The sequence below is a fragment of the Falco rusticolus genome, chromosome 6 (assembly GCF_015220075.1).
Source record: "Falco rusticolus isolate bFalRus1 chromosome 6, bFalRus1.pri, whole genome shotgun sequence".
In the NCBI taxonomy this organism is placed as follows: domain Eukaryota; kingdom Metazoa; phylum Chordata; class Aves; order Falconiformes; family Falconidae; genus Falco; species Falco rusticolus.
Genome location: NC_051192.1, coordinates 25,018,064 through 25,033,902, shown reverse-complemented (window position 1 = coordinate 25,033,902; position 15,839 = coordinate 25,018,064). Strand labels below are relative to the sequence as shown.

At 45.3% G+C, this 15,839-nt stretch overlaps 1 protein-coding gene across 3 annotated transcripts in view; it reads right to left on the bottom strand.

Moving 5' to 3' along the window:
* Positions 1-15,839, bottom strand: part of FOXO3 (forkhead box O3) — a 97,611-nt gene that overhangs the window by 15,610 nt on the left and 66,162 nt on the right. For all 3 annotated transcript variants that reach the window (XR_005105052.1, XR_005105051.1, XM_037392930.1), the window contains exon 2: positions 1,005-2,439. Coding sequence is in view for 1 of the 3 variants with exons in the window: in XM_037392930.1 (XP_037248827.1) it covers positions 1,039-2,439 (1,401 nt within the window). In the remaining 2 variants the exon portion in view is untranslated. The remainder of the gene's footprint in view (positions 1-1,004; positions 2,440-15,839) is intronic.

Genomic DNA, 15,839 nt, shown 5'->3' with positions numbered 1-15,839 from the left:
CTACTCCCTTATACTAATAAATAAACAAAGGAGAAAGAGCACTTTGTGTGGCACCTACCCTATGAGTCAGTGAATATGTATGTGTGAGCAGGCAGCGGTATGGGCAGGAGCCTGCAGAATGGCAAAAGGATGACAGAAACAATGTTTACAAGTTCAAATGCCCCCAGCTGTGGAAAAGAAGCAATGGAAAAAACCACATCAATCTGAAAAAAATTAATCTGAAGAGGCTAACATTTGAAAAGCACCTATGTGAGAACCCAGACCTACAGATAATCTCTTGGCGGAATTCAAAAGAAAATGATACCCACTGCAGTCCTAAAGGGGACCAATAATTTTTGAATATTTAAAACATTAAATCCAGAACATTCCTGGGACCAGGATCCCACCTTTGCTATTTCAGTATATAATTCCTCCATTTGCTGCATTTTTTTTTCAAAAAAATACAACTAAAAAAAAAACCCAAACAACTTTGCTAGCATTGCTGTACCACAGCAGCAGTACAACTCTAATTCAGTCCAGATCTGTCCCACACACTGATCCTCAGTGCATGCACTGATCTTGCAAAGATGCTCCTCCTCCTGTGCCACTGATAGCAAAGCCTCTTGCCTACGTAACAGCTCGGCTACACACGGCATCAGCTGCAGAGAAGAATCATCTGTTGCAACTTCAAAGAAGACAAGTTGAAGCTCTGTGATTCCTAAAACCCACAAGTATTCCACCTTGCTTTGCCTGATTTGTCATTAACATTTCTCATGCCTAAATTAAGAAGGACGCACAGCATCAGATGCATGCTGACAGTGGTGCAGCCAAACAGCTTTTATAGCTTACCCTTATTTCCCTCCACACCTCCAAAAGTTTCTTGGTTGTGCCTGTTGCATACCGACACAGCAAGCCATCACAAGCCAAACTGATATTATTAGTGTGCACTAACTATTACGGGTTTGGTGCAAACTCCAATAAAACTAAGGAATCAGGTTTTTTTACCACATCTATGGGGCACTGACCTGTTTGCCCATTTTCCCTGTTCCCAAAGATCCTTCAGCCTGGTACCCAACTCTGTGATGAAGCCTGTTTAGCACCAGTGAAGTTCCCCACATTCAGACTGACAACGTTCTGAGCTGAGATGAGGGAATCAAAGTTAAAATCCAGCCCATCTGCATCCATGAGTTCACTGCGGATAATGGACTCCATGTCACACTCCAGGCTCCCATTGAAAATATCCAGGTCCAAGTCACTTGGGAATTTCTCGTGTCCCATGACTGGGAGGTTCACACTAGAGGAGTAAGAAGAGGAGCCTGAGAGCGGGTCAGAAAGTGTTTGCATAGACTGACTGACAGGTGACTGCTGATGTTTGGTGGATCCCAAGCTGCTTGAGTCACTCAAGCCTATGTTACTGATGGAACTGGACAAGGCACGGCTGCCACTAAGAGAGGAGTTGTGGGACTGGTGCTGGTGATGGGGCAGGCTCTGACTGACCAGACCGCCCTGGCTGGACTGTGCTGCAAACGACATCATGGGGTCATTGCGGAGCATTATATTCCTGCGGGAATTCTGGGCGGACACAGCTGTGCTGGCTTGTGACATGAGTGGGTCAGACTGTGTCATCATGACATCGCTGTGACTAAGTGCATCAGAGGCGAGGAGATCCTGCAGCGTCTGGTTGTTGTAATGAGAAATGGAAGAGAAGGTGGCTTGCTTGTTCTCCTGAATGGTCTGCATGGGTGACTGGCGGAGGGAATTCAGGGACGATGGCCCGAACACGGCGTTGTTGAAACTACTTGACGGAGAACCCAGCCCTGAACCTTTGGAACCATAAGGAAAACTGGAGCTTCTCTGCATCATCCCTCCTGTGGGTGACTGCTGGGAGGGAGGGAGTGTTATATTGTCTAAGAGATCATCCATGAGGTTATCTGTCAGTCCATCGTTCAAATTCATTGTCCCGGCCATATCAGTCAACCTAGGCAACTCCACAGTACATGGTTTGTTTACCGATGGGGACAAGCTCGATGGACTACTGTAAAGCATGGGAGAAAGCGGAGCATCGTCATCTTGAACATCATCTAGTTCAGTGCTTGCCAAAATCGGTGACAAGCGGCCACTGATCGTACTGGCGTTTGAATTTGTACGGGAGCGAAAATCCGTCCATGCATCCAGCTCGTCGCTGCTGCGGGAGGTGGGACTCCCTGGCCACTTGGAGAGCTGAGAAGGGCTGTCCTCGCTCGTCTCCTGGGCAGTCTGCAGGGCTGCCTTTTTCTTAGCTGCCCGCCCTCTGCTCTTTGTGTACTTGTTGCTGTTGTCCATCGACACAGCACGTCTCCGGGGTGCCTTGCCACCTTTTCCACCATCTGGATTTATCATCCACCAAGAGCTTTTCCCGGTACCTTCATTCTGCACCCTGACAAATCGGCTGTGGAGTGACAAGTTGTGCCGGATCGAATTCTGCAAGAAAGGAACAAAACAGAACATAAAGACCAGCACCCCACTTCTTTTACTACTCAAATCTCAACCATTAAACCAATATCACATGAAAACAGCAACATGAATAAAAGCATTGGGCCCTCCTGGACTTCACCACAGGTTTCTCAGGTGATGGATACAGGAGGGCTGGAGTGTGACTGCAGTGTGCCAGCGTGCTGCTGTACACCAAGCCTTGTGCTTGCCTAGCTGTGCATTCCTGGTGCCCATCTCCACACCCTCAAAAGCTGCATCCTAAGGAAAGGAGTGTGACACAGCTCCAAGGAGCTAGACGTTTCCTCCTTACTTTTGACTCAGGACAAACCACTATACTATCAGCAATCTTGCCATCAGTTTCTTGAAATAAAAACTGCAAAGACACTGCAAAAATCTGACCGGTGCAGTAGTCACACTCATTGCAGCCTCTGCAAATGTCCTTTTTAATTCTTCATGGCCATGTGTGTTGTGTATTTGTTACAATAATTCTTGAGAAAGCTGCAAGCGCTGTTGCTCCTCTCCCACAGGCACTCTGTGAATGACTAAGCTGTACTTTCTCTCTCAATTAGAAGCACCAGAATAACGCCCGTACTGCAGCAGCTGGCCAGCTGTCCCCTCACTATAGTATCCTCACACTCTTCAAAACATGATGTGACACACTACACGACAATATCCCTGTCCCTTTAAATGGCTAGACACGGCGTTGTGTAAAGCTGCTGTACACAGCTGGACACCCCATGCTGTACAGGGTGCCAAGAAATACAGTGCTTTCAGGGGAGCCCATGTACTGTCTGCTCTTGCACGTTACCCAATTGCACTGCTCAGCAACATCTACCATCCAAAACCCACGCTGGCTCAAACCAATGATAACGACCTCAGAATGAGAAAGAGGCTGAGAAAACCAGCCCATGGCACCCCTAATGAAATGACTCCAGATTTAAACCAAAACAATGGAGATGAAAACCCCATTACACTCATTCTGCTGATCTTGGGCTTAAAATACACCTCAAAGAAAGGACAAGCAAGTAGTATTTGTTAGTGAGAATGCTTCCAGGTTTGCTTTTGGGTTAGCTTTTTTTTAATATGTGCAAGCCAAAAGATTTTTGGAGTCATCCCATACTCATGTGAAAAAAACCAGTTGTGCTATTCCTCCACATTAAAGATGATCAAGTTTTAAAAGTTGCAGGAGTTCTTTTTTCTTAAATTTTGACAATGACTAGGTATATCTATAAAGAGGATAAAATCACATTTGTTCTACCAGCATGCTTTAAAAACACAAGTCAACAGGACCATAGCATAATCAAACTATTTAGGATAAGTGCCCTTCATTTACAAAACACTGAAGAAATTCCAGATTTAAATGGGCAAAGAATGAATCAATCAACAAATCATTCACAAGCATCTCACACTTGCATCCTTAGGATAAATGGATGCTTGACATAAATGAACTGGAGACACATTTGATGTATAAAGAAATAGAGCCCAGCTTTTTTCAAACCATTCTTTTCAATACAAAATGCCTTTTTTTCCCTCTTGTTAAGTGTTGTGGGTTTTGTCAGATTGTGAAATGGAAAACATGCCTGAAGTTCTTCTCACACGCAGACAGCAGACATGGTTTGATTATCACTTAATGAAAAGAGAAATCATATGGACCTCAGTTCAAAATAGCAACTATTATGTTTTAAACAATTTGCTAAAACAGCAGACCAGACTTCGCAGACGTACTCAAGAGAAGTATGGGTCAGTGCCTCAGCTACAAACTTGTCCATTTCTAAGGGATTATCATGCCATCAAAATATGGTGGATTGAGTTGCAGCATAACAGTTCTTCAGTCTAAGGAAGAAGGAGCTTTTTATTATTTAACGGATGATGTTTTAAATATATTTTGATTCTGACAACAATCTGTTGCTAACTTCTAGTAACTAGGTGCCACTGCCTACTTCCTCAGGTTTTTCCCAACTGGCTGGAGAACTGCTATTTTTTAAAAAATAACATTTGTTGATATTCCAGTTTGTACTGCATCAATGCAGGTAGTTCCCACATTCATCCTCTGTGACTTTCGGGGAAAACCACTTGTCCACGAGGCCAGTCAGCCTCACCTCCCTCTCTGGAAAGGTGATGGAACAGCTCATCCTGGAGGTCATCTCTAAGCACACGGACAAAAAGAAGGTTATCAGGAGTAGTCAACATGGATTCAACAAATGGCAAATCATGTCTGACCGACCTGATAGCCTTCTATGACAGAATGACTGGTGGGTAGATGAGGAAAGAGCCACGGATGTTTTCTACCTAGACTTCAGCAAGGCTTCTGACAGTGTCTCCTACAACATCCTCACAGCCAAGCTCAGGCAGTGTGGGTTAGACGGGTGGACAGTGAGGTGGGCTGAGAACTGGCTGAATGGCAGAGCTCAGAGGGTTCTGATCAGCAGCACAGCCTGGCTGGAGGCCTGTAGCCAACGGTGTGCCCCAGGGTCAGTACTGGGTCCAGTCCTGCTCAACTGACTCATCAGTGACCTGGATGAAGGGACAGAGTGTGCCCTCAGCAAGGTCACTGGTGATACAGAACTAGAAGTGGCTGACACCCCAGAAGGCAGCACTGCCATCCAGCCAGACCTGGCCAGGCTGGAGAGCTGGGCAGAGAGGAACCCAATGAAGTTCAACCAAGGCATGTGTAGGGTCCTGCACCTGGGGAGGAATAACCCCACACACCAGTACAGGCTGGGGCTGACCTGCTGGAAGGCAGCTTTGTGGAGAAGGACCTGGGAGTTCTGGTGGACAGCAAGCTGCCCATGAGCCAGCAGTGTGTCCTGGTGGCCGAGAAGGCCAATGGGATCCTGGGGGGCATTAGGAGGAGCATGGCCAGCAGGTCGAGGGAGGTGATCCTGCCCCTCTGCTCTGCCCTGGTGAAGCTGCATCTGAAGAACTGTGTCCAGTTCAGGGCTCCCCAGTTCAAGAGAGGCAGGGAACTGCTGGAGAGGGTCCAGCAAAGGGCTATGAAGATGGTGAGGGGACTGGAACATCTCCCTTATGAGGAAAGGCTGAGAGAGCTGGGGCTGTTTAGCCTGGAGAAGAGAAGACTCAGAGGGGATCTCATCAGTGTCTACAAATATCTGAAGGGTAAGTGCCAAGAGGACAGGGCCAGGCTCTTTTCAGTGGTGCCCAGGGACAGGACAAGGGGCAATGGGCACACGCTGCAACTCAGGAGGTTCCATCTCAGTGTGAGTAAAAACGTCTTTACCCTGAGGGCGACAGAGCCCTGGGACAGGCTGCCCAGGGAGGCTGTGGAGTCTCCTTCTCTGGAGACATTCAAAACCGGCCTGGCCATGATCCCGTGCAACCTGCGCTGGGAGAACCTGCTTTAGCAGGGGGCTGGACAAGATGATCTCCAGAGGTCCCTTCCAGCCCTGACTGTTCTGTGATTCTGTGAGAACATCTGCATGGGGATGCCTCCTCACAGAGACAGTGGCAAGACAAGGACAACCAGAGCCAGACCACCACACCAAGCCAGGCTACCAGAGCAATACGAACCATGCTGTTCCTCACCTAAAAATGCTGGGTATAGCAAAACACAGCACTTATGTGTGATCCTTGCTAATGAAAAAAATCTTAGAAGAAACACCCGGGGTAGCATACACAGTGTGCCACATAGCTTCAAATATAAAAACATTCAGCCAAAGTGCCAGCAGCTAACAGTTTTCAACCTGTAATATTCTCATAAAATGGCTTATTTCTGCTGGTGGTAGCTGTCACATGAAACTATTTGGCCTAAACCCATGACAAATCCTAAACAGTAAAATTGTGAGCCTAAGGCGTCTTTCAGGATGAGGGTTCCAGCATGTGTGGATATGTATGTGCACATGTGTAATTTTCGTCTTATTATATCTTTTTGCTCAGTGTTGGTATTACACAAATAGTAAAAGAATGTAATAATACTTTTACATTGAAAATTGGTGGTTATAAAAAATCCAAGCAGTTTGTTTTCCTTTACATTAAGCAATACGCCACTTATACTCCAGCTTCTGTTTCTCTTTACTTCTCTTCCGTAGGAAGATTGTTTTCTTAAGCATAATTATGGGCCAATTTAGTTTTGCACACCCCATCCCCACCCTCTGTTCAAACACACTGCCTTAAAACCCACTTCTTTCACGTAACCTCCCCCGCTAACCTCTTCAGCAACAATATCTGAGTTTCTTGGTTTCTCCTTGCATTGGATGCTCTGCCAAATCAAACTTCACGTGCAACTTTTGCTACAGATGTCACCAGGACTGACAACTCATATCAGTAAAGGCTGTTGAGCTGTGCAATCTGGATGGAAATAACTGTATTTTCTACCTGTTTTTTGAGCGTCAAAGAATGTTCCAATCTGCTTAAAATACAGGAAAATACCATGGGACAATCTTTGCTCACAACCACATGCATTAGTAATACATGTCCATGCGACAAACTGTGAAGAAGATGGGGAAGCAAAGGAAGTTTATCATTTGAACCTGCTGCTGATCAGATTAATGGGGATTTGTCTTTGCCTTATGTGAGAGACAGATTAGGTCATGACGATGGAAATGTAACACATTTTTCCATGCCAAAATGCAACGAGAAACTTTAAAAGATCTATAAAGGAACGTCCATCATCTGTCCTGGAGACCATATGTAGATGGGACAGATGCAAGCCAGGCCGTAGACATCTTGGAAGGAGCTCAGATACCACCAATGGGTACAACATATGGATTGTACAAGAGCAGAGTAGAAAAGAAATATGACGAGCTCCTCCCTCTATTAGCATTACTATTTATACCAGACTTGAAGAATGCTGTGTGCTTTGCTAAGAGCAGAAGACTGAGGTTCCTGCAGATAAGATCAAGAGAAGGGTATCCCATACAGCCTTGAGGCCAGCCCAGCTGGGTCCTGGTCCCCCAGGGAAGCTGTCCTGCAGGGAAGAATGACCAGCCCTGGAGACAAGGAAGACGCAGGGCAGAGGAACAGACAAGGCAGGGTGTGAGCAGAGGCTGGTGCAGGTCCACAGGCAAGCAGCACTGCTACCCCACCTTGGCTTAGGCTGACAGCATCAGGAGAAGGGATGCAGCTGGGTGCCCACTAGTAGCCAGGGCAGCAACACAAGGGGTGACAGCACTTTCCCCAGACTCAGGGCCATGCTCTCAGATTTTATAGATGTCAATCCACTGCACCGCATTTTGATCAGTTAATACTCCTTGAGGGAACCAGCCACAATTTGCTCACAAAAAAAAATAATAAAAAAAAATAGAAATCAGCTACCATGTCCTAATTACAAGTGTCTCGATATTTTGATAAGATTGCAAATGGGTTAGCTCCCAGAGAGGACACTCCAACACATCCAAAGTGCCACATACCTCATTTGACAGGAACAACTGAGTCTCCCAAGGAGGCTGGGACTGCACATTATTTCAATACTCAGCTCTGGTCAGGCAACAGCAGCAAATGCTTGAGCCTTTAAAACGGAGAAAAAATTCCCTCCCTGTGCCTGTTTTGCCCTCTTCCAAGCCATGTTTACCTTGTGGAGCCCGTCCCTTAACTCAGACACCAGCTGCAAGTGCTTCTACTGCAGTACAGAGTCTTTTTTGTCTGGAAGCAACATGTGGTATCAATTTATCATCCTCAACAACGCAACAAGGAATCCACTCACTTTAAAAATAAAAAGAGAGTTGTGTAACTTAACTCTTAAAAGCCCCCGCTTCAAAAAAAAAAAAAAAAGAAAAAAAGAAAAAAAAGCTTAAAGATTACCAAGATGAGGTGCAGCTGGTGGCTGCTGAGTCCAAGTTACACACTGGTCTGTTTTTATTTCAGTGTTTTGTAGTGAGTAGCTAATTCAGATACAGGCTCCAAAACTGTAAAGTTACAGCTACAAATCAAAAGCAGTTGTTTATTTTAACAAGTGGGATACTAGGACGTGATGGGAGAAAAACAAATGCTATCTGCAGACCCATAAATGCCGCTAATGCTCACTTGGGAGAATTAAGCTTTATTTTATACTGTATTAACATATTTAATGTTCTAACTTCACCATATGATGTTGCCTGGTAGCCACACAGTAGAGAAAGGCATCAGATCTAATATCACAGAAAAGAAGCCATGAAAAGAACTTCAGTTTATCAACCTCCAGCTGACCAGAGGGAGCCCCGCTTCTCTGTGGCTCTGCTTGCTCACTTGAATTTCAGTTTCCAGCCTATGTCACCTTGCTCAAAATGTTGTAGCACAAATTTCCAACGAACACCCCTACAGATGGCCTCCTCCAAAAATTATATCTTTAGGAAAAGCAAAGCAAAACAAACTACTTTCTTTGCATTCAGCTGTTGCTGAAACAGCAGGCAGTAAATAATACAACATGTTTTGCTCACCTGTCCAGGCCAGTGTCTGTGCCTTCTCCTGAAGTAACTCAAAATTTACTTCAACTACCAGTTTCACATTTTGTTTGCTTTAAAGTCCCCAATGAGGTTTAATTGCAAGTAAACAAGAAAACAGATACAGTGACTCCAAATTTAAAAATAATTGAAGTTGCCAATTTTGTACATGTATGTAGGGATTTCTGGTGAAAGGGATGTGTGAGTCTAGCCAAGGAGATCTTTAGGTAGTACCAATCTGTTGGTCATTTTCTGCCTAGCTCTGCAAGGCTGCAGTGCAGATCTTCTCAAGGAACTTTGAAATCCTCAACCCAAAGAGGTCTCAGACTTTCCTTCTCTTTCACACGAGTTTTTGCAAACCAGAAATATACATATAATCCAATAAAGCAGCGAGGGTGCTCAGGGGATGCAGAAAAAGCAAGAAATAAAACATAAGGAAAGTCCTCCTGCAATATCTATGCAACCATGTTATACCAATACATATTCTTCTATGCAAACAAATATTATGTATTCTGGATAGTTGTGTTTTCCCTAAATTATGGAAGTTGCAGGGGGAAAAAAAAGCATTAAACAAATTACACACAGAAAAATAAAACTTTCCTGACACCCAAATATTTTCAATGCTTCAGTGATGTTTGGTATCATCTGTAAGTTCCTAAGGCAGCTCCTGCAAATCCCACCAGATGTTCAGCAGAAGCAGGCAGTGGGAACTCACCAGAGCCCCACAGGGTACATCCCTTTGCACCTGGCTGGGAAAGCCCACTGTCCTCACAGCCCTGGTAAGGATCAGTGGGATGACACAGGCTCAGCCCTACTCAAGCATGCCCTTCTGAGGAAAAGGTTAAAAAACCACCCCAGATATTTGGGGGAAGTAAGTCAGTTCAGCATCTGAAGGGTGGCTCTGTGGATTCCCCTCCTCATCCTCTCTTCAAAGGAGTATTTCTGACCTTGGTGGTAGGGGAAGGCTAGACAAGGCCCCTACTGTAATTAGCTCTCTGCCTGTGTCTCTGCCCGTTGTCCCCCACGACTAGGAAGAGTAGAAAGCCTTGAGGGGATATTAAAGCTCCTGGGGAGAACATTAAGTCCGGCAAAGATTTATCCTCTGAAATGTGCTGGCTTAGATAGGAGAGCACTATGTGGATCTGCCTCCATCCCACATGCAGGGCGCCGCGCTGTGCCAAATTACGACAGGAGAAGGTGATTAGCACAGGGAAAACAAACCCTCCCTAACGATGAGTGCCTCGCTCCCTGCCGCCCCAGCTGCTCCTTGCCACAAGGGCAGGCGGCGAGTGACGTACCCGCCAAGGAGGTTTATGCCCTCCCTTTCAAAGAGAAAAGCACCTCAACACATGGAGCTATGGGAACCAAATCACAGTTTAATCAAAAGTTTTTCGTAAAGAAAATATATTAATTCTAGCTAAACCAACTGCTGCCTCACTCCAGTGATACTGCGAATCACTATGCTGACGTAAATAAAACTTAGCTGAATATATACACTGCCTGGAAATTGTCTCAGAGCATCACACTTCCAGTTAGCAGAAAAATATCCAGTTATTTTACAGTCAGATGTCCTCTGACCACAGGAGGACTCTAATAAATAACATTTGTTTTGCTGTGAGCAGAGCATGCCAATTGTCATTTATTTTTTTTCCACTGGGTGTTGAGAGACGGGAAGCAGAGAGCGAGGAAAATGCTGATACTTTTAACTAATGCAGCTGCGGAGAAAGAGTAAGTTTGGGCTCTCCAGCAACTCCTCCTGGCATCAGGAGCCATGTACTCCAGCACCCTTTGCTATAGAAAGCCCCTCTAAAACCCAAAGCATTAGCCTCTGCATGCTATGCCAACACTTTTCCATGTTTAAATGGGATTTGGGAATCAGGAGGCAGGCACCATCATCAGGAGGTTGCTAAAGGCACCTTGTCAAGAGCTCCCTTTTTCACACCCTTCCATGCATTTCATATTACAGCTGCCCAAAATTCAAGAACACAATTAATTTCAATCAAAGGATTTAACTTAATTATGAGTAGGAATTGACTTTAAGGCATTGCTCTTGCAAAGTGCCAAATTGTGAAAAATCCCAAGGCACCCCAGTGCAGGCTTCACTGGGACACATACACAGTCAGCACGAAAACAGGTGTTACCCCTTGCTGAACTTAAACCCAAGGAGTTGCATACAAAACAGCTGCAATGGACACACAAGGCTGGGTCTTTGCAGAGCCAGATCAAAACAATTCCAATTTCTGTTCAGGAGTGGTATCACCAGCAGATAACATCTTTATTTTTCTTACTTTTTTCTTAATGGCAAGCTCCAGCATTTAGAGTGTTTCCACCGCAGGAACTTTGGAAATGACACCACACTGTATTTGTGGAGCCCCTTCAGAACAGCACCACTGCATTTCTCCTCCTCTGTGCCACAGAGCCCCAAGAGAAGTGCAGGCACACACAACTAATCAACCCAAATATTATATGTACAGTAACTCCCATAAAAATAGCTACCACTGTCTGCACAGCCCCAATCCACCAGCCGCTGAAGCTACTGGAAGAGTCCTCACAAACCTCAGTGGTTACCCAATTAGACCTCAATGAAAACAATGCAATTTTACTGCGAGGCAGACTTTCACCCTGAAGGCTTTGGGTTTGTTTTGCTAGAAAGAAGAACTAGAAGAAAAAAAAAATATTCCCTCTGTTTTTAATTTCTTACACGCAAAGATCCCAGCACAATCCTCACGCAGCATTGTGGAAACCAGAGTGCTCAATTCTATTTTCGCTCATTCTCAGCATATGGCCGTTACTATACATCAACTATTTAGAAGCACGTATGGGCGTTCTTTCATACCTTTATAAATAAATGTCAGTGATGCTACTGCTTATAATAATTCACTAAAAATAGAAGCTTCCCATGGAAGATCACAAAAGCCTCTCATTGCTGAATCACCTATTATAAATCTTTATTTTTTGAAAAAATTTTGTGGTCATGTGTTGATTTTCTTAACGTGGCAAGTAAAGAGTAAAATCCGTGTGCATTGAAGAAAGCCTTCCAGGGCTCCTGCCTCACTGAAATGCAAGGCTGCCTTACATGTGGCTCCACAAAGTGCTAGCTCTGAAATGGCAGATTGTTAAATACCCGGGCCGGATTAATCGGAAGTGTTGAGCTACGCACATTAAATTGCAAATCTGGTGACAGTTACAGCTGACATGTGACTGATGAGAGGAACAGATCCGATACACTGTCGCCTGACCGAGTTTGATCAGGCCTGAGCAAGCCCTCCAAAAGCCGGCACAGGCACCCCAGACCTTCTCGCGAGAAAGCCTTCAAGCAACCTCCAGAACAGCCCCTGACATTTTTGCTGTGCAGATTAATCTGAAACAGGATCCCTCTCTGTGCTATTTTAAGCTCATTATTAGTTTATTATTGAACCAGAAGATACTATATGATTTTTTTTTTTAAAGTAAGTTTTAAAATATGATGCGCTTCAGTCAGCAGCTGAGCTGGCAAAGGGAACGGTTCTACTCCACTGACCCCAGCACCCCTGGGGGAAGCTGGGGATGCACGTAAGCAAGACTCCCGGTGGGTCTGATCTGCTGGCTTTTAGGGGCAAAAAAACCCTGGGAGCCTCAAGGGAAGGGCAGCTGATGTGGGAACACACAACTGTGACTCCAGACACTCACCAAGTTACTGCAGTGCCAGTGTGGACAGGGCGTGAATTAGGAAACAAGGGATGAGCAAACTGAGCAACTTGAAAAACAGGTTGTCTCCTCCTTCACGGCTCAGGACGGGGTAGCTATGGCACTACCAATAAATACCTGTGCACTCGTCAAAACGTAATGGCAGCTGTAAAATATTAATGTCTTTTGAAAGTATAAAGTGATCAGTTTTCCTTTTGATGTATTCTGATGGGCATTCTGCTTTTGTCCTGAAAATAACATGTGGGTCCTCTCTAGTCTCTCGGTTTCTTTATGGTTTCCTACATTTTCCCTCTGCGCTGGGGAACATATTTCAAACACTGCATTTAGGAAATATTTGAAAAATTGTACAGACTTGCTTTCTGTATACACGAACCAAGCCCATGCTGTGCCAGATGACATGGGTGGATAAAGGCATCCATCTCCTCACCATTTTTACACAAGCAGTAATGAGGTGGGTTTGCCGCAGGAGCCTTTCCCCAGCCCACTCCTGAATCCGACTTCCACGGGCGCATTGCATCGGGACACCCAGCCCCAAAACCAGCCCTGCCCACAAACTCACTGCTCAGGCACGTGGCTTGAAGTTTCCACACTGCGATGCCCTGGCTGTAACCTCCCAGTTGACAGCATTTCATTATTTTTTTCCTATGATGAAAAGCTTTTTTACAGCCTTAAAATTTAACTCTCCCCACCCAACCCGGGCAGCTCCAAGTAAGACCCTGACATCCGAGCTAGTGACACCAGCCCCCCTTTGGCAGTCACAGAGAGAAACAGGCACCTTCAGCAAACGAGCCTACCGGGCTAGCCCGTCTTCCCAATCTCCTCTGCAAGCACCTGACCCTCTCCACTGGTGGAGGTAGACCTCACCCTTGGCACAGGGAGGCTTTGGGGCCACAGCTGCCTTGGGACATCACTCCCGGCACCTCCCAGAGCATGGTAGCTTCAGAGAGCTTGCCCTCACTCTGACCAGACTCTCCCTCTACCCCTCTAGATCCATCTCAGCCTCACCTAACCCCACTTACAAACTGTTTTAGTTTTCATTGAACTTCACCTCACCTCAGTCAGATGACTTGCATGTTACTGGTTTTACTGGATTTTTTCAAACTTTATTTTCTGTTCACTGCAGGGGTAAAACATACCTGAGGAGCTGACAAAAGGGAAGATGACACCTATTATGCTACCAATGAATCAGCTCTCTGCTACAGCAAGCAGGACATTCCAGTTTCACATGCAACTGGTAGTAGTACCATCCCAGAAACCCCACAGCCCAGGTAAATGCACAGGTATGAAAGTCACCTTTTTTTTTTTTAAGTCATTTACCTAATCTGAGAAACTGAGATCACCGTCATTGATACAATCACAATCACAAGCGCTGAATGTTGAGCCTAACGCTAGGCTGTCTCACCACACTTCGGCACTTCACTGTCCTTTGTTAGTGCCCCACCCGAACACCGGAGCCCTTTCATGTTCCCAGTTTGAACCCGTACACATGAGTAATCCCCCCTGAAGTCAACACCCGAGTCACGGTGGGGCCCTTGTATCGCTCAGTACATAGACTGGGATGTTTCTCAGAGGCAGCTGCAGAGCCACAGGGTGATGGGTTGCAGGACCTTGACTGTGCCAACAGCCAAAGTTGTCACCAGGTACTAGGACAAAAATTACCTCCCCTGTAGGTTGCAGTCTGGTTGAGCTCCTGTTGTGGGAAGGACCGCACAAGTAAAAGAAACCTGCATCTGGAAGTTTAGAGCCTCAAAGGGTAGACAAAAAGCATTAATTCCATAAAGATGCTGCAGAACATAAAATCGAGAAGCTTGCTTTGGTTTCATTTGCTAGCGCAAACCATCCTTGACTTACAAGCCCTTCAGGACAAGCATCAAGGCAACCTCTCTGTACCCTGAGGTGGTGTCACTTCACAGACACCATCCCTCGCTCTGGAAAATTGTATTGACTTGCTGAATCAAAATCTATGCATCTTGGGGTTGCAGTAGCTGTACGGACTCTGAGATGGCCCCACAATCCCTCCAGATAGGTGCTCTCTCACAGCGCCAGACAGGGGGATGAATTTCTGCCTCTCAGAGAAACTGGTCCCAGACCCCAGGCGGGCTGGGTGCACCCACAGCACATCCTGCTTTTAGGGGGAAAATGTTGAGTTATGTTAGTGGAACTACACTGCCTGAAAGAAGTCTTTTTTCAACACCTACGTGTTCAAGACACGGCAAATTTTAAAGGACAATACTAAGGATGATGATGCCTCTGTACATCATCTTTTTTTAATGACACTGTCCACAGTATTCATAGCTCAAGAATGCAAGGCCTCCTAAGTATGCCAGGTATCATTTTCATAACAAAGGTACTCAAGAAACAAGCACCTTCAAGTTGCAGCTGAACAGATGAGGGCAGAAAGGGTAAGCATTGGCAAATGCTTATGAGGATATTTTCCCTCCTTCTGGGAAAGGGAACGGACCCGCTGCAAAGCACCTTGAATGACATGTATATGCATACATATGATTTTGTAATACAAACTGATATGCAAAATATAAAACAGGCTAACACAAACTAGCTTTATGCTTTTTTTCCCCTTCTTCTTTTTTCCTGTGATTAAACTTTAGAGGAGATGGGATACCTAGAAAAATAGAAATGAACCAGGTCACTTTTTGGTTAAGATCAGCAAAGTGGGGAATGAAAAAAATAAGGCAATGGAAGGGTCCACACTTGTCCCTAGTCAGACTTTTCTGGGAGCTGGTGGAAGCTCGTTCTGTTCATAGGATCTGACCATGTGCCCTGTTGCAAAGTGAGATTCTCACCTGTAAAGGCTTCTGCATATATATAAATGCATACCCTGTGAGCTGCTTTGTGGACTTGAACAGGAATGCCCTTAACGTGTAGATATAAACCAGTCTTTGCCAAGCTCTGCCTTGTTGACAGGGATAAACGAGAAGACACACAGAAGTTTCCAATTTTGTTCACAGGCAAGTTTCAAAGCTTGCAAAAGTTAATGAAAACCTTCTAGTAGTTTTGTATCAGGCTCTTTTTGAGGTGAAAATGCACCATATTAATTATCTTCAGCAGAAATGGGTTCCTGGTGCCATCCAATCACAGCTATAACCCCAGCAGCCCTTCTGAAGTGGAGTGACAGCTGAGTCACTAATGTTAAAACAGGGATGAGAAAAGGAAAATGAAAAAGAAACTAGGCTACTTCCCCTGAGGACCTAAATACAGTATTTAATGGCATCTTTTTATAAGGTTAACAAATCAAATGCTTCAGCTATGAATCGTTGCCATCATCATAACTACAACAGGATGACCCTGGACAACCTATCTCCGCCTAGG